The sequence below is a fragment of the Protopterus annectens genome, chromosome 11.part0 (assembly GCF_019279795.1).
Source record: "Protopterus annectens isolate FY-2018-M chromosome 11.part0, PAN1.0, whole genome shotgun sequence".
Taxonomy (NCBI): Eukaryota; Metazoa; Chordata; order Ceratodontiformes; family Protopteridae; genus Protopterus; species Protopterus annectens.
In genome coordinates, this window is record NC_056745.1 from 719,646,888 (window position 1) to 719,669,868 (window position 22,981).

At 38.8% G+C, this 22,981-nt stretch overlaps 1 protein-coding gene across 1 annotated transcript in view; it reads right to left on the reverse strand.

Moving 5' to 3' along the window:
* The window catches only part of LOC122815573 (protein mono-ADP-ribosyltransferase PARP12-like), a 1,647,737-nt gene that overhangs the window by 1,230,759 nt on the left and 393,997 nt on the right, over positions 1-22,981 (reverse strand). The window contains exon 4 of the mRNA XM_044088182.1: positions 12,209-12,298. Within this exon, the coding sequence (XP_043944117.1) occupies positions 12,209-12,298 (90 nt within the window). The remainder of the gene's footprint in view (positions 1-12,208; positions 12,299-22,981) is intronic.

Genomic DNA, 22,981 nt, shown 5'->3' on the forward strand with positions numbered 1-22,981 from the left:
TTAGCAGAAGCATATCGCCGTCAAGCAGGAACGGAAATCAAACCAGAAGTAGATAAAGATCAGGCAGCAACTGAATGTACCAAAAAACAAAAGAAAGAATATAAGGTGAAGGACCAGGTGAGAAGGCAAGAAATGTGGAAAAAGCATAAATATAATTGCAAGTATAGAAAACATCTGGAAGAACCTCATGTGGATCAGGAACAAATGCAGGAATGGTTAAGGAAAGGTGAATTCAAACCAAGAGATCAAAGGTTAATATTGGCAGCCCAAGACAGGGGCTACATACACGCTGGTTTACAAAGTCCATTGAACATATGGGAGAAACAGACAAATGTAGGTTTTGTAAAACCAAATTGGAAATAGTCGCACACTTTGTTGCTGGTTGTGATATACTAATGGCAGAAGGACTGTATATTGGAAGACATAATACTGTGGCAAGACTGTTGCACTGGGGATTGTGCAAACATTATGATAGTGAAGTGGCTGAAAAACACTGGAAACACGAGCCAAAAAGCATCATAGAAAATGATGAAGTTTATATCACATGGGATCAACCATTGCCAACAGTTCAAGAGATAGATGCTAGAAATCCAGATATAGTGGTCCAAGAAAAGAAGACAACAGTAGCATTGATCATTGAAATTGCCACACACAGTGACTACAGTGTCTTGCATACAGAGACACAAAGTCATAAAATATCAGGATCTGCAAGCAGAAATGACAGCAATGTGGAAGAAAGATACCCAGACAGTTCCAATAGTTGTAGAAGCAACGGGGTCTTATAAAAAATAATCTACAATCATATTTAGATAGGTTACCAATCCATGTAACCCCAAACGAATTGCAGAAGGAGTCATTACTGGGCACATTGAGAGTGCTGCGAAGAGCACTTTTGGCTGACATCATAGATTGAAACAATACTAATTTTGTGAACTTTAATTGTACTTTGACTTTGGAATGGGGTCCGGTCACATCATGGTATTAGAAACCCAAAAGACCCAAAAGACTTGGAGAAATTTAAAAAAGTGAAGATTGACCTACTAGTCATTATTGACATATTTATACATGGTGATACCACATGAGGTGGGATTAAATTGGTTCCGTGAGTTTCTTGAAAACAAAGGCTTGAACAATGATCACTAGTCTACTGGAAGATTTGTTGGAAATTGTCCTTATCAACAACTCTATTTTCCACAAAGGACAATTGTATCATCAAAACCAAGTTGTGGCCAAGGGAGCAAATTGTGGCCCCATTTATGTCAATATTGTAATGGCTAAATGGGAGCAAGTCTTTGTATTCAATGGGCCCTTTTATAGGTCTGTGAGATTTTACACCAGATACTGGGATGATTTGTTTATCCTCTGGTGAGATACTGAGGAGAAGCTAATGGAATTTATGAACTACATCAACTCAAGCACTGAAATTTACAATAAATAAGTTTAATATTTCTTATTGGGATTTTTTTTGTCCAAGGACTCGAATAATGGCCATTATGTTTTGAAGATTTATCAAAAGTCAACTTACTCCAACTCTTTCCTCCATTTTTTGAGTGCTCATCCCCTTGCCCAAAAGAAATTAGTAGTAAGGGGACAATTTGTGAGGGCTACAAGAATGGTCATCCTGGAACAACACTTCTGGAAAGTGTGTGCTACCTTGGAAAACATGTTTCTGGCAAGAAGTTATCCAAAAGAGTTTGTAACTGACATCAAGGAGGAAGTGGTGATGGAAAGGAAAAGGAATTATTACATCCTGATACTCAATAATAATGGTGCTGTTATAATTGAAACCGGCAAAGAAGATAACAATGGAACTGGTGGTCTTGGGAGTGACTTCATTGCTGACTTTAACCAAGACTATCAGTCTATAAGATGGATACCTATGGAAGAACTGGGATTTATTTAAAGAAACCGGGGAACTTTTACAACTAATTCCAGAATGCCCTTCAGTGGTTTTCAGAAGAGGGAAGAACATAAAAAAGATGTTAGAATGTACAGTGCTTTATTACAATGCAACCAGTAATGTTTGTAGAATGACCAAACGTGGACGATGCTCATTCTGTAACTGGATCCAACTGGGTGACTCTTTTTGATAAAAAAGCAACATGTTCGGGTTACAGAAAAATTTGATGGTGACAGCAAAGGTATGATCTATGCTGCTCTCTGTCATGTATGTCCATCATTTTGCATTGGAGAGACTGAAACTGCCTTAAAAGAAAGGATGTATGAACATCTTTATGATTTATGAAAAGGCAAAATTATGAATGCCCTGGCTAAACATGTAACAGAATTTCACAACTATTACTTTTATTTTGTAGTTGTTGAGCAGATCCACCAAAAGGCTAGAGGGAGCTTGCGGCACTTCTTTCTATAAAGAAAGTATTTTGACAGCTGGTGTTTCAAGCTAATGTTTGGCCAGGTATTAATGAATGTATCTCCATTTCCAGTCTATTAAAATTAAATGCTTTAAGAAGATAATGTAAGTTTCCCTTTAAGGGGGCACTGCCTCAATTTTGACATCTTGATTGGCTGCTGAGGAGTGATGTGTTGTATAACTTCTTGGCCCTACTTCCTTGAATTTATCTAATGAAGTTTTGTGGTGAAATAAAATGAAAGCACTCATCTTATTTTAAGTAATTTTTTTTAAAGAGGTTTTTTATTGGTCCTATCCATTACACAGAATTTTCTGGAGATTTGCATCTTGTTGTTCTGAACAGACCAGGGTTTGAAAGCCGTTCAACTTCTGTGGCTTTTACTTCAGTTTGCACAATAACAGGGCCATACACCCTGCTGAGCAAGCAGTGACCTTCTCTCTGCAGAACGGCATGTTGCAAACTATGCATAAAGTGAATTATTTGTCCCTGTATTAGCTGAAATGGCTAATAAGACATTGGAACATATTTGTCTGGCAAATAAAGAACTAACTGAAGTCTGAGCCACAGCCTTACAAAAAACAGAATAACTTTGGATTACATACTGGCCTCAAAGGGTGGAGTTTGCCATCTGATCAGAAAACAGTGCTGTACTTTTGTTTCAGATTTTCATGAGAACAAGAAAAGGTGGCTAGAGCAAATGGCCATTAACATGGCTAAATCTGAGTCTGGCTGGACCTTGTTTGGGTGGTTGGGTAATATATTTGAAAATGTTGGTACCAGTATAATGCAAAGTGTAATTACTTTGGTTATAATCATACCCTTTATAGCTCTAGTATATTCTGTAATGCAATGGTTGTTATACCTAAACAAAAACATCCCTAAGTTTACATATTTGACAATGATATAATTCAAAATAATCTTGGACTGCGATGCCTTATAGCATCAAAGGGGGAAACTGTAGTGAATATATATTTCTTTAATGGTTATTTTATAAAACTTCTAGTTTAAAATTGCTGCAGTGTTTTCACATATTCCTTCCTCATATAAAGAACAGTTTACATTTTGTTAGAGTTCATTAGAGCTTAGCAAGCAGGTGGTAAATGTTTCTTCTAATCATGCAACCTTGAAACAAGTTTATGAATCCTGTACTTTATGGAACATGTACTTGCATGGAACATAGTTTGACATAAGCTTCTAGAAAGTGAACAAGTAAACCATGTCAAGATAATATCATGAGAAATGTTATAAGCTATTATCACATTTGCATCTGTTTACTACTTTTACCTTGAAAATGTGTGTATTGCTTTTATCACAGTTATGAAAGCTTTGAACATTGTATGTTTTTTTCCATTTCAGAAAATATAAAAGGGTTTGTATCCGTGCATATAGTTGAATCTCTCTCTCTCTCTCTCTCTATATATATATATATATATATATAAAGAAAGTTCATAGTGCAGGATACTTGGTGTTGACAAATCTTCCATTTCACCCTCTTGTAAGATGTTTGCATCATGGGGGAAATCTGTGATAGCTCCCAATTTGCAGTCATCTGTGAAACTGGTCTGCCATACACAAATAGAAAAAATAATGTCACATAGTGTGTTGTATTTGTTGAAATCAATGTAAAACTATTAATGCATGTTTGCTTATTTCTGGACGATGTAGTGAAGTTAAGGTTAACAATTTGGCAGTAATTATTTTCACTTTCCATCACAAGCATCAGCATTGCACATGATAACTGCCTATCTTTAGTGGCCTGGCAAAGTAAGATGTGTGGAAAAGCAACTGCTTATAGGCATAGCGTTGCAGTGAATACCATTACAATCTCATACCTCTTGGTTCTAGGTGAGTTCTTGACTGTGGCTTCTTCTGAATGGAGTCTGCATACCATCCCCATCTCAGAGTCATTTTATCCATGTCCCCTGGTCTCCTCCAAAACCCAGAGGCATGTTGTTGGTGAATCGGCATTCCTCCAGTTTGTCTGTAATAAAGCATGTAGTATACAGGTGTGTTCCACTATCTTGTAACAAACCTGGCTTGTCCAGTGCAGTGTCATTTTGTGTGTGTGCGTGTGTGTGTGTGTGTGTGTGTGTGTGTGTGTGTGCGCTCAAAAATAATATCACCATTTTATCTGTGAATACACACAACTATTTCCAGGGAAATATGTATAAAATTCTTCTGAGCAGCAGTAAAAACAACAGTTAGCAAGTCATTATCTTTCAAAAGTAAGGGAAATAAGGTTTAAAGTGCATCACAGAATAGCCAGGCACTCAGAATTTCTGGTTGCCTGATGACCCCACAACTAAGTGGATATTGACAAAGGCTTAGTACTGACATTTTCCCTAAATCCCACCTAGACTAAATTGATAATGCACCAAGATGTACAAAGAATATGTGAATATGTGCTGATGAGATGGACTGAGTGTTGTGCTGCAATACATATAAAATGGAAGTACAAAAATTCTGTGAATGTTATTCTTATAATTATACTTTTTGGCACCTCGACTTGAAGCCTCAACTTGTTTCTAAGCAGCACTTTTGCTGTTTAATGAGTGTAAAAGCATGGATGAAAGCAGAAGTGTATTTGTGTGTGTGTGTGTGTGTGTGTCTGTGTGAGAAAGAGACACAGAAGAGAGCTTGATCGAGCAGTAGATGCAACTCATTTCAAATTAAGAAGTATGCATACCTCTCAACCTCTTAACTGAAGAAATCTCGATAAAGCCTAAAATAATGGGGGGACAGCGGCTGAAAAATAGAGACACATTTTAAATATTGCTCTTACAAAATTAGAAAGTTGCTATAATGACAGGATTTATGTTAACATACATTTTTCTAGAGGATATGAGGTCCATTCCTGTCAAATCAGGGACACCCCTAATTTTGATTCAAATTTTAGCTCTGCCTCCCAACTAAACCTGATGACATACACATAATAAAGAAGGAAATAAAAAGAGTTATAGATTTTTTTTTTACTTCAGAAAATGTATATTTATTCACATTCTCATTCTCTCAATGTCTCAGCTTAACAGAAATAATATTTTAAGTATCCCTGATTACTTCTAGACTTATCACTGATTTTGTTGAGATATGTTCCAGATTATTTGAGAGCTATAATAAAGTCTGAAACTCAAATGTCACTCATTATTCAGTGACTTCAACCCCCCCCCCAAAAAAAAGATTTGCCAACATATACTATAGCAAGTTTGAAACAGTGGGCAGATGATCTATTTTACATAAAAACATTAAATCTATATAGTAATTAAATTGTTTTGTATTTCTTAACAGATAGCACATTCTCTAAGCACAATGATGCCTGAGAGGATGTGTTTTATTGTGCACAGGGGTGTTCTGAGGCCCAACTGTTCAACCTTCTGAGCAGTAAACTGCAAAGATGTTAACGGTGATGCCCTGAACAGTAGTTACAAGGTGTGTGTGTGTGTGTGTGTGTGTGTGTGTGTGTGTGTGTGTGTGTGTGTGTGTGTGTGTGTGTTCATGCTCTCTCATATCTCACTACTACAAGAGGCAAAAATTTACTTCAAAGAATTAAACAAGGTCTGCTAAAGATATGTATAAACTGACAGCAAATTATATATCAAGTTATGCTAAGTAAATACAAAAACTGTATATGAAATTTATTCCTGCAGAATATAGTAGCCTAAATTAAACAAGCACTTGTCAATGCTGAATGCTGGCTTGCATAACATATGCTGAGGTGAGATAAGATGGCAGCAGCAGAAGTAAAAATGGCCTAAGTAAGCAACATATAACAATATGGTCTTACATTTTTACAAATAAAATCCAAAAGGTGAAAGAGTGGTACAACACAACCAGTAATCTAAATAACCACTCCGACTCCAATATCTACAGCCCAATAGTGCAAAAATACAGTTTATTCACAAAAACAATAAACAGGACAGGTCAAGCGCTTTCATAATATCACTTCTTCAGAACAATTCAATCACAACAACTCAATCTTAAATACATTAACCATAATTGACCCTTAATTGATAATACAATCCATTAAAGTGACAGTGCTTAATAATAGCTAAAATCCCAAATATATAAAATATACTGAAACATAACAGTGTGCAAGAATTCGAAGTAAGGACTAAAAACAGTAGTTATATGAAGGATTAAAATAATTCTGAACTATTGAAGGGCCCAATAACCTAAGATTCACAGTTTCAAGGCCCTAAATTTTAATTCATGTTTGATGCTGACATGCTCATTTAACCCAGGAAATTCAATGGCATTAAGTTTTAGTTGCCGTCTAACTTCAGCCCTCAATAACTTGCACATGATTGGTTATTTGGATTACATTTTACAAATGCTATTCTGGGGCACTTGTTTAGGGGACATCATTAGCAGTAAAACAGTGAAGAAAAGAAAATGTCACTGGGAAGCAACATTCAGTGACACTGTCTTCACTATCCGACAAGTGGCATTCCATGATATCCAGCAGTGAGAAAAAACAGTCAAATACAACCAGGAATAATATTTGACTATTTTGCATGCTTGTGGATATTGATCCTCATACTGACCTAACTTTATTATTCTCTGCTTATCAATGTATGTAAGCCCTGGCACTTCAGAGTTGTGTACTGGTAATTGTTGTTTGACTAATTTTATATCATTGCTGGCTGACTTCAGAGTTGTGCACTGTTATTTTTGCTTCACTGTATAGTTTTTCAGATCTCTGCTGAAGGTGTTGGTTTTCCCATACCCACCCTTCCTATTCCTGTCTTGTTTAAATTTGGAGGCTTTTGCAGTTGCCCGCCCCCACTGTATATTTGATCTGGGACACTCCCCCCAGTCCCATCTCATTACCTCATTCTATCTAATAGACTCCTTCTGCATTGTTTTTAGTCATTTTTAATTTAATTGCATTTTTTAAACTGTTTGGTCTAATATTGCTACATACTCAAGTGTGCTAGCTTGCACTGCATTTGAATTGTTTTGACTACTGTTTTAGCTACTTTTCTGTATATATATATATATATATATATATATATATATACATATATATATATACCTTTCCTGTAACTAGTGTAGTCCAGATTCAGATTTGCTGTATCCAGGCAGGACTGTATGTAAGCTTCTGAGCCCCCCCAAGCTTTCTGTGTTGGAGGGAAGCCTTCTAGCTTATCAGTGGGAGTGGTAAGCACTAGGTAACCTATCTACCACATAAGGAGTGCTTCTGGCCCAGAAATTGTAGTTATTGGCTGTTTGGGCAGTTTTTCCATCTCTCTCAATTTTCTGATTTAAAAGCCCGCATTTGCACTTGTTTTCCCCTTTCTTGTAACTAGTTTTGTCCAGATACAGATTCTTACTTTTAGCACTTGAATTTGCTTATTTGTGATCAGCACTTGTTCAGAACTTGTAAGCACTAAATAACCTACTAATTACTACAACACTCAACCTTCCTCATTACCTAGAGGAAAACAGTTTTGGTACTTACTTTCCTCACTTGCTTAGAGAAAAACAGCTATTGTACTCACTTTCCTCACTTATCTAGAGGAAAATAGTTTTTTTTATTCAGGCATATCCAAGGGTCAGCTCCCAGTGTTCTCTCCTGTCTATCTGATGAATCTGGGCATCTTGGGGCAATGTAGAAATTGCCTCATGTACACAGACAGCCCTCTCCTCCTACTACCCAACACTACAACCTGTGAGAGATGCACTTATCTAGCCAAACTGGAGGTAAAGCTCTCTCCAATCAAGACTGAACTTGACAGTCAAGAGGAGAAGGTTATCACTTGCACCACACCACACTCATCACATAGTCTCACTAAATCTACACCACCAAAATCCACACATAGAAACACAAAAACATTCGCGGAGGCTCTCAATAATAATCTGCTCAAGCAACAGAGACTTCCAAAGCAGAAATGCAAGCAACCTCCACCCCCCCCAACACAACCCAAATGACACATAGCCCGCAGACTCAATGTGCAACTCAACCACAGCCAATAAGGCAAAACAACGTACCCAACACACTAGTCATAGGCGACTCTATAGTCAGGCACACTGATGTCCCACTCACCAGGCTAAACAAGGAGAAGGTTACTGTTAGCTGCCTGTCGTGTGCCAGGATCCGCCACATAACCCACGCAATCAGGTCACTCCACAACAAGTACAAATATGACTCTGCCATTGTCCATGTTGGTGTGAACGACCTGAGATGTACCTCCCTGGACTACATGAAAAGAGACATGGAAGAGCTCTCCGATCTTGTAGCCCAGGCAGGTATGACCCCAGCCCTGAGTAGCATTCTGCCATCACCCAGAATGATGCCGCAGTACAAAAACAAATTGATTGACTTAAACAATTGGCTACGCTTCTGGTGCCATTCTAAAGGGATCCAGTATCTCTCTGCCTGGGATAACATGGTCGACAGACCACGATGCTTTGCCAGAGATGGCCAGCACCTGTCACCCCTGGGATTCCGGATACTGGCTAAGGTTCTTGCCACCCCTATAGTGCCTTTTTTAGACAAGGTTCTAATGACAAATTCACCACTGTAACAGGAACAGGCAAGTAAAAACTGAGGGTGATGCTACTCAATGCTAGAAGCCTAAATCTCAAATTGCACTCACTCGAGGTACTCCTTAAAATGGAGAACATCGATATCTGTGCAGTGACTGAGACCTGGTTCAAGGCTCCAGATAGCACCCTTGCACTACCAGGCTATAACCCATACCACACTTCTTGGCCATGTAACCTGGACCGGAACACCAAAGGTGGAGGTGTGTCCATATTCATTAAGGATATCCACACCTCCAGGCTAGTTGCTCAGCATAATGCAGCCGAGGTTATCCAAGTGCAATTAACTCTAGGCAAAACTGCATTCCAAATTGTAGCTTGTTACAGATCACCCACCATGCCCTAGGATTCCCACTCCTCTTTTCTTGATGTACTCCTCATTGGTCCGATCTGACCATAATCTAATTATCCTAGATATCCACATCCTGCCTCCACCCCCCATTAAGGAAATCATGGTAAAAAATTTCTACAAAGCCAACTTCATGCTTCTTAAGACAGAAGTGGTGAACTTCATGACACCCATGCAGATGGACAATACAGTTACGACTACTGAATCCTACACAATTGCACTTTATAAGCACTTACATGAGTGCATGGATCGTGCTATCCCAAACAGAACCAAGACGCTATCCTCCAAAAAAAGGAAGCCAATCTGGTGGTCCCCTGCCATAAACAAGCTGTACAACAGAAGGAAGAAACTCTTGCAAAAGAGAGTAAAATCCCACAAGTGGAGGAGCTCCCTGGTCAGCCTCAGTAAGAAGCTGCGATCCCTGATAAAATCCTCCAAAGCTAGTTACGAAAACAAAATCACCACTGATTCTGAAGACAACCACAAAGCATTCTATAACTATGTCAAGAATCTCAATGGCAACACTCAGATCTGCTCTGAGTTACAGCACAATGGCACTAAATATACAGACCCAACTGATATTGCCAACATCCTGGCAGATAGGTTCAGTGCTAACTTTACCCCCCTCTCACCCCCTAAACAGCCCATCTCTATACTGGAAGAATGCAAAGTTCCTGTAATCATGGCTGCACAGGTCAAAACCACACTCTCCAAAGCCAAGAACACAGCATCCATGGGACCAGACAACATCCCAGGCTGCATTCTACACGAACTACAGAACAAACTGGCACCCCACCTAAGTACCATGTTCAATCATAGCCTCACCTCAGGCTTTGTGCCTGCTAAATTGGGCACAGCAATGCTTATCCCACTCCACAAGGGGGGAGCCACCATGGACCCTGGGAACTACTGCCTCATTAGCCTGACGAGCCTGGTCTGCAAGGCCATGGAACATATCATCATGGAACTTATAAACAAAGACATTGGTAAACTCCAAACTCTGGATCCCATCCAGTTCGGGTTTGTAAAAGGCAGATCATGTCTCCTAAACCTGATAGACTTCTTTGAAGCAGTCACCAAAGCCATAGACAAGGGTAAGATAGTTCACACAGCCTATCTAGATCTTGCCAAGGCTTTCAACACCATCCCCCACTCTGGAATTATAGATAAACTCACTAAACAAGGTATAAATCCCTATGTCACAAGATGGGTTGCCAACTGGCTCACTGACAGAACCCACACTGTGAAAGTAGCAGACTCCAAATCCAACTTCAGACCAGTGACAAGTGGAGTACCACAGGGTTCAGTCCTGGGTCCTCTCCTGTTTGGTATCTACTTCTCTGAAGTACAGGCTAACACAGAAGGTCTTTGGTTAATGATGTTCGTAGATAACTGCAAACTAGGAGCCATAATCGAAACTCCTAATGATGTGGACATCCTACAAAAGGGCCTCACTGAGGCAGATGCCTGGTGTCAAAGCCATGGCCTCAAGCTCAATGCCAAAAAGTGCACTGTCATCTCCTTTGGTAAAAACTCTGTAACCATGAACTACAACATAGGCGGTAGTATACTTAACACCGAAAGTGTGATAAGAGGCCTTGGGACACAGGGGGACAGTAGTCTCTCCTTTGATAATCACATTGCCACAGTAGTCAGGAAATCCTTCTATGTGGCGCACCTCATCACAAAAGGTTTCTCATCCAGAAAAAAAGAGGTCATTGTTCCCCTCTACTCATCACTCATTAGACCCATTATAGAATAAAATTCCCCTTTTGGTATATACCTCACAAGACATCTACAACAACTGGAAAGGCCACAGAAATACCTCACAAAGAGGATTAACAGCCTCAAACACATGCCCTACGCAGACCGTCTAAAAAAACTCCAGCTTTATTCCGTCGCATATCGCCTACTCAGAGGTGATTTCTGCCTAACATGCAAAGCTATGTCAAACCCAGAGCTGTTGGACATGCTCCACTTAAAGAAATCCCAATCCCTCTGAGCTACACACTCTAGGGACCTAAACATTGTCACCACAATAAACAGAACATGCTGGAGGGATAGATTCCTGTCCCAGAGACTTCCCATACTCTGGAATAAACTACCTATCTATATCAAACAAAGCTCTTCATTAGCACTCTTCAAGAAAAATCTTGATGATTGGATGGGAAATAGGAAATTCACCCCGGGGATCACCTCTGTGGCTCTACTCGACAGTGGCACAGGAAAATAATTTTCTTGGGTGGCAAAAGCCAAGGTACCTTTTTGGCTGGGCTTGTATAGGCCCCAGGGCCGATAGCCTAGTACCTACCTATGAACCTATGTTAGAGAAAGAGTGAGGCTGACAATACAGCACCTGTTTCACATTTTCTCTAAGGTGTACTGACCCTGGATCTTGCATAACTCAGCAATGCTTAACTCTTAATAGTCTTCCTCTAATGTAAAGCATCAGGCATAACATTAACAATTGCCACGTAAAGTTATAATGGCGAATAACTTAAGATTTAAGCTCAAGTGATTTGAGTACCTGAGTGTTGCTGGATACAATACAGTTTCTTTCACTGAGACATCACAATATGGTATTTTGTGTGACTCAGGTAGATTAAACTGAACAGCCCTGTGGCATTATTCATTCATTAAGGTTTGTTGTTAAAGTCTGCTTGTAGAAGACATCACAAAGCATTCCTTCACTAAGGAAGTAGCAGACCACTGTAAACTGTTTGTTCACATATGTGATTAATGGATGGGCAATGAATGGTTTCAAAGCAGATATAAATAGTTATAATTAGAATTCTAAACAGAGCAAAACTGAAAAAAAAATAGACTCACACAATGTAGAGGTCAAGTAAAGAGGAGTAGTACATAAAAACAGTGCTGTCAACAACATGGATTTGCAACAAATAAAATCATCCCATTTTAAAAAATGCAGCCATTAATAACCTACTTTTATTTCCAACATTGTACAAACCGGCTTCTTCACTGTCTGCCCTTCTCTTCCTGTTTGCCGTGCTCTGGTGAACACAAGGTGTTGAATCTATAGAAAAAAACAAACAATTGATTAAAGCACATTTTTGCAGCTTTCTACCTTCACTCTATCTACTGCTTCATTGTTTCATGTAATTGATATTACTTCTCAGAGGGTACTTGTGAGATGCAGTCTTACCAAACTCTTCAAGCCCCTAAATTTGTGCTCATTCTAGAACTTGATACCTCCTCATGATTGTCCAAGCAATGACCAAAAGGATGAGATGGCAGACAAGAATAAAAGAAATCAACTTTTATACAGTCGCTGGTCTCACTCTCTGTGGCAGAATAGTTAAGGGACACAGAAATCCGGGATGATTTCAGAGAAGCAGCACAGACTGGGGAAAGTCAGTTTAGTAGATGAACCAACTAAAGGCACTTGTGAAGAACCAGGCAAACCAGAACCAGGCAGAAGTATCACTTTTATTCATAAACTTAAAAACACGTAAATGCTTAACTGATTCATCACATTTCCATCCCAATGAGACTTCATCTGGTTTGCCTGGTTCTTCACAAGTGCCTTTAGTCAGTTCCTGGTTACTACACTTTGTGTAGGCTGGCACTAGACTGTCCTCAGTTTACTTTTTGAGTGGCACCTAGTAAGGATGCCTTTGGTCCCTGGGGAGATGTGCTAGACACAGCCTACTAGTAGTAAACCAAACAGTACATCTCTCAAGTTGCCTGGGACCCCTGGGGGTCTTGAAGGATGAGACAAGGTTAGTCGTTACAGGTGGAATACTCTGTGCTGCTCAGCTTGCTTCTCCAGAGACCCTCTCCAGGGCAAATGGTTTGGAAAATCGATAGCTAGATATATTTCCAATGTTTTTCTAAAGAAGTAAATTTTGTTTTGTGTCTATTTCTACTCAGACTGTGATTGGGGCAATAAATATGTTTCCTCTGTTGTAAGCTGAATTTAATGCACAAGCTAATAGTACTAATAACAGGCTGATAAAGCTATTTTTAGGTTCATAGATTCCAAGGCAATACATCAGTTTGCCAAATCTGTAAACACAGGGACTGGGGATATATACTGATGCAAAAGTCCCTGCTCATCATTCATCATCGTACAGAAATATGCCTGAAAGAACAGTCCTCTACAAATTTGTAGTTCCAACCACACAGATGCAGACATTTTGTGTATTAATGATATTAAATAAAATATCTCTACTTGTGCTAGGGCACTTATAAGATAATCTTACATCTTGGACTTGGTGCTTATCAACTTATTTCTATTTTAAACAGGACCAAATGGAGCTTTTATGTAGCTGTTCTGTGTACTTAAGAAATTATGCATGACCATTTATGGCATGAATATAATCAAACGAGCGTCTTTATTTTTTTTATCTTTATATAGAGATACAGTACAAAGTTATCCAGATAAAAAAGATAAAGATATGCAAAATGCGTATGTTTATTGACAGTTTCAGAAGAAGAAAAAAATATGTCTGGAAGCCCTGAAAACTGATCTTAAGTGAGGAAAGCTGAAAAGAGGACATGATGCATTTGTTGAGTGGAAGTCTGACAATCAAGTTAACAATAACAGGCTTAAAAATTATCTTACTAAATTCTGATAGGGTGCATACTGTGCAGAGGCAAAATTATTATAAAAGGACTGATTCAGTAATATACATAAAATGCATGTAAAAGTGCACTCTGATAAAAACCAGGAAAGTGTTACAGAATACAATTTATTTACTGACATTTGTTAACCGGGTTTGTCCAACTGGGCTTGTGGCCCATTTTCAGTGGAGACCCGAGGAGAAAAGCTCCAGTAATACATTGTAAAACAAGTACAATTGTAAACAATATTGATATAATAGCAGTTATAGCAAAATGATTCACATATGTTGGGTTACATGCATAAAGTTAAAGTTGCATTAAAAAAAAGCTAAGTAACAATTTTACATTGATATAGTTCAATAGGTGTATAAAATTGTGCAAATGCATAGTAGACACATTGGAGAGAGAGAGGTGTAATGAGGTACTAAGTATGGTCCTTTTGAGGGTACATAAAGGGAAGGAAGACTAGGTAGGGTCAAGGCAAGGGCAGGTTCTGGAATTGAGAAAATAAGCTTTTAGTTCATTTTTAAAGTGTGAGGTGTGGGAGATTGAACGTAAGTCAAGGGGAAGTTTGTTCCTACCATGGGCAAGGGAGTGTTTGTAGAGTAGTTTGCCTACTGACCTTTTTGGGTGGTAGATATCAAGTAATTGTTGGTTAGAAGTACGGAGGGTCCGGGATGGGATGTAGATGGAGACTAAGGAAGATAGAGATGGACAGAAGGAGGGTTTATAAAGAATAGAGTGTAGCATATGAAACTGATAAGATAGCAGAAACTGGGGAAGTTCAAGCCATTGAAGAGAGTTTAAAGAAATGCAGTGGTGTGAGTTGTACAGGGAGTTAGTAATGAATCTGGCTATTTTATGATAAGTCTGTTGGAGTTTGTTTAGAGTAGAGGCCTGGATATTGGTAAGAACTGGGGCGGCGTATAAGAGGGAGGGAAGGAGGAGTGCCTGGCCCAGGGTAAGTCTAGATTCAGGGGTTAGGAATTTTTTGTTCCGATACAGCAGACCTAGTTCCTGTTTTTTTTTTTTTGTTTTTTTTTAATACATTGGAGTATGTGTAGGTTGAACTTGAGATCGTCATCGATAATGACCCCTAGGAGTTTTGTGTGGGTGTCAGGTTGGATGTTTGCATTGTTAGAAGATGTAATAAAAAAAGAGGTTTTGTGATGAGAAAGAGAACGGGGAAGGAAAAGTAGGAGTTTGGTCTTTTTGGGATTTAGGATCAATAGGTTGTGAGAGAGCCATTGTTCAGTGGATAGTAGGGCCTGTTGGGTCAGGGAGTGTAGTTCAAAATGTTATTTGAGATGGATATAAGTGTGGAGTTGTCGGCATACTGAATAAGGGAGGATTCTTTGCATGAGGTGTAAAGATCATCGGTGAAGATGTTAAACAAAAGGGGTCCTAAGATGGAGCCTTGGGGAACACTAGTGGAGATGGGAAGGAAAGGTGAGGAGGATGAGAGCCATTTGACAGATTGTTCCCTGCCAGATAAGTAACTATTAAACCAGTCAAGTGTGGAGGGGTTAGGTGGAGATTTGCGAGTTTGGATAGTAGTAGAGGATGAGAGACAGTATCAAAGGCTTTGGAGAGATCTAGGAAGAGACAGGAAACAAGTTTATTGTTGTCTAGGGCCTCTGCAATGATATGAGTGAAGGAGAGGAGGGCAGTGGTGGTGCTGTGGTGAGGACGAAATCCATGTTGGGTAGGGGTAAGTAAGTGGTGTGTGAGGAGGTGATTGAGAAGCTGTGAGTGAATACATTTTTCTAATATCTTGGAGAGGGGGGACAGAATGGCAATGGGTCGGTAGTTTGAGGGGTCAGTGGAGTTTCCACCTTTATGAAGAGGGATAGTGAAGAAAGATTTCCAAAGGGTGGGGACAGTTGATTCCAGAATAGATCGATTAATTAGTATAGATATAGGATAGGCAATTGAGTCAGCAGCAAGTTTGAGGAATGTAGGAGATAAATTATCAGTGGAAGGAGAGCAAGGTTTTAGCTTGAGTAGTAGAGATTTTATGTAAGTAATGGGAACTGGCTCTAAAGGTGTGAATATCAGTGTGCAATTAGATCTATTTATGGAAATTAAATTTCAGTGACACTGTCTTCACTACCTGATGAGTGACATTCATTGGTACCAGGTAGTGAGAAATAACAGTCAGATATAAGCAGGAGGAACATCTATTTTACATGTATCATGTAGATATCACTAATGCACTATTTAGTGGGGAAGAAAAATAGAGCAATATGGTCCTGATTTCCTAGTACCAAATAATGACAAATTACACACAAACATAACCAAGAATATCACTTCACTTTATTTTACACATTAGCAGCTGTCATGTGGTGCTGTGTTTAAAAAGCAGCAAACAGCAGCATGGTTCTGATTCTCAAACATCTGATGATCAGGCACAGGGTGCACTGAAATACAGGACGTACAGATGACAGTAACTGAATACACTAATGTGCTTACAAAAGGGGTGGGCATGAACAGGCAACATGAATCACGATTGTTTAACAATGGGGTGATGTTGAAACAGCATGCAGAGGCTACATTAATTGTGTTGCACCAAAAAAATGACATTCACCGGCTAACAAACACTATTCTGTGATACCTGATAATGAGTAAGAGGTGTTGGGCCTCAGAACACCCTTGGTCAGGTGTTATTTACACAATAAAACAACCCTGTCAGGCATTATTGCGCTTAAAAATGTGCTATCAGTTAAAAAATACAAAGCAATTTAATTACTATATATATATTTTTAATATTTTTCTGTAAAATAGGTCATCTGCCTACTGTTTCAAACTTGCTATAGTATATGCTGGCAAATCATTGGGGGGGGTCAAATCACTGAATAATTAGTTACATTTGAGTTTCAGACTTTACGATAGCTCTCAAATAATCAGGGACAAATCTCAACATTATCAGTGATAAATTCAGAAGTAATCAGGGATACTTACAATATTAGTTCTGTTAAGTTGAGACAGTGACAGAATAAGAGACAGTAAATTATTATACATTTTCTGAAGTAAAAAAATGTCCATAACTCTATTTATCTTCACTCTTTATTATGTGTATGTCATCAGTTTTAGTTGGTATTAAGGGTGGCAGAGCTAAAATTTGAATCAAAATCAGGGGTGTCCCTTAGGTGACAGACATGGACTTCATATCCTCTAGAAAAAGGTACGTTAACATAAATACTGTCATTAAAGCAATTTTCTAATTTTTTATGTACAATATTTAAAATCTGTCCCGATTTTTGAGCCTTTACCCCCCCCCCCCCCACACACACACACACACACACACTATTTTAGGCTTTATCCAGATTTCTTGTTAAGAGGCTGAGAGGTATGCATACTACTTAATTTTAAATGAGTTGCATCTATTGCAAAACTAAGCTATCTTCTTTCTCTCTCACACACACACACAGATGCACACACACACACACACACACACACACACACACACACACACACACACACACACACACACACACACACACACGTATACATACATACAAATAATGGTGGAAGTTATCTCCATTACAGTCGAAGCTTCCTGGCAACTTAACATGCTGCCATGAAGCACAGAACACATTTTTCAGTGGGCATTACCTGTACATTAATGCCCTGCTGCTGGAGAACATTTGTTCTCCAGTCAGAGTGGCGATGTACAGATCACCCATTCTCTAATAGTCCAATGTAAGGAAGAGAAACATGCTATATTATTTAACATGTTTGCAGTTATTATTTGATGCCCTATGTGGTGCAAAAGCAACATATTAGTGATAATTTGAGAAGTAAATTCCATGATGCATGACAGTTTATAGCAAATATAACCTACAGGAATAGTTCACTTTGTTTTATATTTTTACAGATATCACTTGGTGCACTGTTTAGAAGCAGCGCAGTTTTGATTCTTTCATGAGTGCTATTCTGTCACCAGCCAGAAAAAAATTCCAACAAGGTCCAGTAACACGCATTTTATTAAACATCAAACCTGTGCCCAACAAGGGGGTATATGTAACACCAATCTCTTCAATAATTTCATTTTTAATTCAGCTAAACTCACGGGGTACTGTTTATAAAGAGACACAGTAACCAACTTATTAACTTCTAATACAAATTAATCATCCTCAGATGCTATCCTGGCCAGCCTAACGATTTGCTCCTTTACTAGGCCTCTTTTTTTGCCACATGGGGTGACTACTTTTAAAGTGGAGGTAAGAATTAGAAAGTGTAGGCTTCCTGACGTTAGGTAAATCAACATAGGGTATAACTTTTTGTGAGTTATTGCCAAGTAATGTACAGAACGACTAGAGAAATGGTAGGTGAAAAGTAGTAGAATGTTGAATATAACTCAAAAATTCAAGTACTCTACTTTCAGTTCCACTACCATGCCACAAAATACGAATATCATACAGGAAGCTAAAGGGTGGCACAGTGGCAAAACGGATAGTGTTGTTGCCTCACAGTGATTCTCAGAAGGGATGCCTTCTGTGTGGAATCTGCATGTCCTCCCTGTGTTTGCGTAGGTTTTCTCCAGGTGTTCCAGTTTTCTCCCACAATTCTAAAGATATGCAGTAGGTGGATTGGACACCTAAATTGGCCATAGGTGTGAGTGTGCATGAGAGTATGTGGTGTGGAAGAACTACCACTGCAGGGTAGCCATCCAGCAATGTAATCCTTGGCTCTGGATGATTGTCACTTTGAAGTGACACCCCAACCCTGTGTGCAAAAATGGGAAAAAGGGGTTGTGGATGGATGGCTACAGGAAGCTAATACATTACCTAAATGTTGATGCATATTTGGTATTAATAAAATTTTGCTAACAATGGCACATAAGTTTAGCATACACTAATGCACAGATTGCCCCACTGCCACTCCACTAGCTCACTGATAAAATGTACCCTCAAAATACAGTTGTTAAAAAGCACAACTTCCATAAATTCTAGAATAATATTTATATCAACAGCTGACAAAAAAAATCACAGACCATCAAAATGGTGCCTGTTGCTTTTGTGGAACAATGGTTTTGTTGGCATATAGTCAACAGAATTTGGTCAACTAAACTGATGGTGAGAGGTGTTGATAGCTGTGTAAGATCAGGCAATTACAGGGGTTGGGAATATTCCCTTTCTTTAAGAAATGTATGATCTTGGAGTTAGTATATGTAATTAGCAGGGGGTGTGGAGGGTGCAGCCCCCACACTAGGAGTACATTTTTTTTTATTTAGCATGCACTGAGATTGTTGCTTGGGGCATGCATAGTAATATGTCGATGTGTGTCTGTGTGTGTGTGTGTGTGTGTGTGTGTGTGTGTGTGTGTGTGTGTGTGTGTGTGTGTGTGTGTGTGTGTATGTGTGTGTGTGTGTGTGTGTGTGTGTGTGCGCGTGTGTGTGCATGTGTGTGTTTGATACCATATTTAAGCAGTTCTAAAAAAGTCCTTGTAATTTGAGGATAAAAGTGCTTAACCTTTTAATAATAATAGTTTATTTGGTTTTGAATTTGTATTTGAATGTGTTTTGAGACACATTGGTTAACATTTTGGTCAATATTCTATAACCAAAAAAAAAAGCAAGAGGAAATATTCCATTTTAGTTTATGTGCTCGCAAATATCATGTAGCACCCTATATAAACACCGACTTGACTGTATGAAGTGTGCTACTCTGTTTGTGTTGTGCACTACAGAACTAATACAGCCTATAAATCTAAGTCTAGGGTGGGGGGATAATCATGCAATCTGCTGTAATATAAAGAACAGCTAAAGGTTTAGTAGATAATAAAGCTTTTACACAAGTATAACAGAAATTCTGCACCTGAGTGTTCAAAATCCCAGACCAAAAACACCACTAATAGGGTTCCTATTATATGATTAAAGATGCAATCCTTCAAATGCGTCTTGATCGAACTTGAAAGCACGAAACAGCAAATTAGCAAAACGGCATATAAGTGATTTCTTTCCCTGGGAAAGAAATTGCTTGGCCGCCTCCATTATGTTGCCATTTTCATCACTGTAGTGCGATCTCAGAGTTGGTATATTTCAGTGGGTGGGGGGTTAGGTAATGTTTTGATGTTTTTATTTTTATTTATTTATTTTTTTGTGGAACAGCAATTTTTTTCCCTTGGGAAAAAAAAATCGCTGTTCTGAGTGTTCGGGATTGTAAGCTTTCACTTACATGGAGTTGATAAATCAGTGTTCACTTTTTTAAGCATTCGCTGATTTAATATAGACCCTACTAACATATACAAATGAAACTTTAACAAAGCTTACTGCCCTACTGAAAGTCACAAAACAAATCATGTAACATCAATACTTGAACATATTACAAAAGTAATTTACAGAAAACAAAGTTATAAAGCTAGTCACATAATGCTGCACAAAACCTTTTTTAAATCAGATGGCACTGGCATGTGCCATACTGTTGCATATGAAACAGACAACCTATACAACAGTGTTAAATGCAAGCACTAGGAAAATATAAAACCTGCTTAAAGTAACTGACTGAATTAAATAAAACAGTTCAAATGGTAGTGAAGACAACCAGACACTCTGTCGATACAATATAACATAAAATTTATTCAAAGTCAAAAACTTTGGTGAGCGCTTTCGCTTAATAACTTCATCAGACATTAATACAATTCAACATACAAAATCCTATTTAAACAAGTTCAAACTTCCTATGTCCAATCATAGACAAGCTTCTGTCTAAACAAGTAAGTTAAAGGCATAAAACACAGGAATATATATATATATATATATATATATATATATATATATATATATATATATATAGGAAAAGCGCTTCTTAAGCTAAAAACAGTATAGGCATATAATTAAAAACTAATTCATATATGCATCTAATATAAATTCATACATTTTTTAAAAAATATATATAACTTAACTTAATTGTTTAGACAGAAGCTTGTTTATGATTGGACATAGGAAATTTTAACTTGTTTAAATAGGATTTTATATGTTGAATTGTATTAAGGTCTGATGAAGTTATTAAGCAAAAGCGCTCACCAACGTTTTTGACTTTGAATAAATTCTATGTTATATTGAATCAACAGAGTGCCTGGTTGTCTTCACTACCATTTTGGACTGTTTTATTTATTGTATTTATCTTGTGGTATCGCGACATTTACCCCGTGGAGTATATTATTTTCGTGGTTTTAACTGACTGAATTATTTAATGTCTTCAAATTGTCAGGATATATTTAAAAAAAAAAATAAATGCACCATCACAGACAGTAATATATGATGATGATAATAATAATAATAATAATAATAATAATAATAATAATAATAATCACTCACTAGACCGAACAAGGAGAAAGTTACTGTAAGCTGCCTGTCAGGTGCTAGGATCCGCCACATAACACATGCACTCAGGTCACTCCAAAACAAGTACAAATATGACTCTGTCATTGTACATGTTGATGTGAATGACCTGAGATGTGCCTCCCTGGACTACATGAAAAGAGACATAGAGGAGCTCTCTGATCATGTAGCCCAGGCCGGTATGACCCTGACCCTGAGTAGCATCTTGCCCTCACCAAGAATGATGCCACAATACAAATTAAAAATGATCAGTTTTTAACAACTGGCTAAGCTATTGGTGTCGTTCAATGGGGATCCAGTGTCTGTCAGCCTGGGACGACATGCTTGACAAGCCACTCTGCTTCACCACATTTGGCTTGCACCTGTAACCCTTATGCTTTCAAATACTGGCCAAGGCTCTTGCCACCCCCATAGTGCCTTTTTTAGGCAAGGCTCAAAAGACAAACCCACCTCCATAAACAACACAAGTAACCAAAAACTGAGGGTAATGCTACTCAATGCCAGAAGTTTAAACCTCAAAATGCACGCACTCGAGGTACTCCTTAGCATGGAAAAAATCGATATCTGTGCAGTAACAGAAACCTGGTTCAAGGCTCCAGAGAGCACCCCAGCACTACCAGGATACAACTCATACCATAATTTTCAGCCCCAGAACCCAGACCGAAATACAAAAGGAGGGGGTGTATCTATTTTCATAAAGGATACCCACACCTCCAGGTTAGAAGCACAGCACGAGGCCTCAGAGACCATCCATGTGCAACTAATGGTGGGCAACGCTGCTTTTCAGATCGTAGCTTGCTACAGATCACCTACCTTGTCTCAGGACCCCCATTCAGCATTCCTGAGAACATTGGAAAATATAAAGATCCTACCTAACACCATGATATTGGGAGATTTCAATTACCCAAACATTGACTGGGATAACTACTCAAGTACAAACTCCTTTGCCCAACGCTTCCTAGTATTTATAAACTCAAATGCCCTGGAACAGCTGGTCACCACACCCACAAGAGGTGACAACATATTGGACCTGATCATCACAAGCATGGGGGATCAGTGCTCCACACCAGAGATAAGATCAGATCATAAACTATTCACACTGGACATCCACATCCCGACCCCACCCCGGTCAAGGAAACCACTGTGAAAAACTTTTCAAAAGCCAACTTCACACTTCTCAAGACCGAGGTAGAAAGTTTCAAAGCCCCCTTGCTACAGGATAATGCTGCCCAAACCACAGAATCCTTTACAAATGCATTCTATGAGCATCTACAGGAATGCATGGATCGAGCCATCCAAAGTAAAACCAAGACTCACTCCTCCAAAAAGAGGAAACCAGTCTGGTGGTCCCCGGCCATAAATAAGCTATACAACAGAAGGAGGAAACTATTATATGATAGAGCAAAATCCCAAAAAGGAAAGGCATCACTGATCAATATTAGCAAGAAACTACGATCCCTCATAAAATCATCCAAGGCCAGTTTCGAAAGAAAAATTGCCAAAGACTCTAAAGATAATCACAAAGCCTTCTTTAGCTATGTCAAGAATCTAGGTGGCAAAGATCTGTTCTGAGCTAGTGCAAAATGGCAAAAAATACACAGAACCACCTGACATTGCCAACATCCTGGCAGACAGGTTCAGTGCAAACTTCACCCCCCCTCACCCCCAAAAGGGCCCGTGTCCATCCCAGAAGAATGCAGAGCCCCAGACATCATAGACATGCAGGTAAAAACAGCCCTCTCCAAAGTTAAAACACAGCATCAGTGGGACCGGATGGTATCCCAGGCT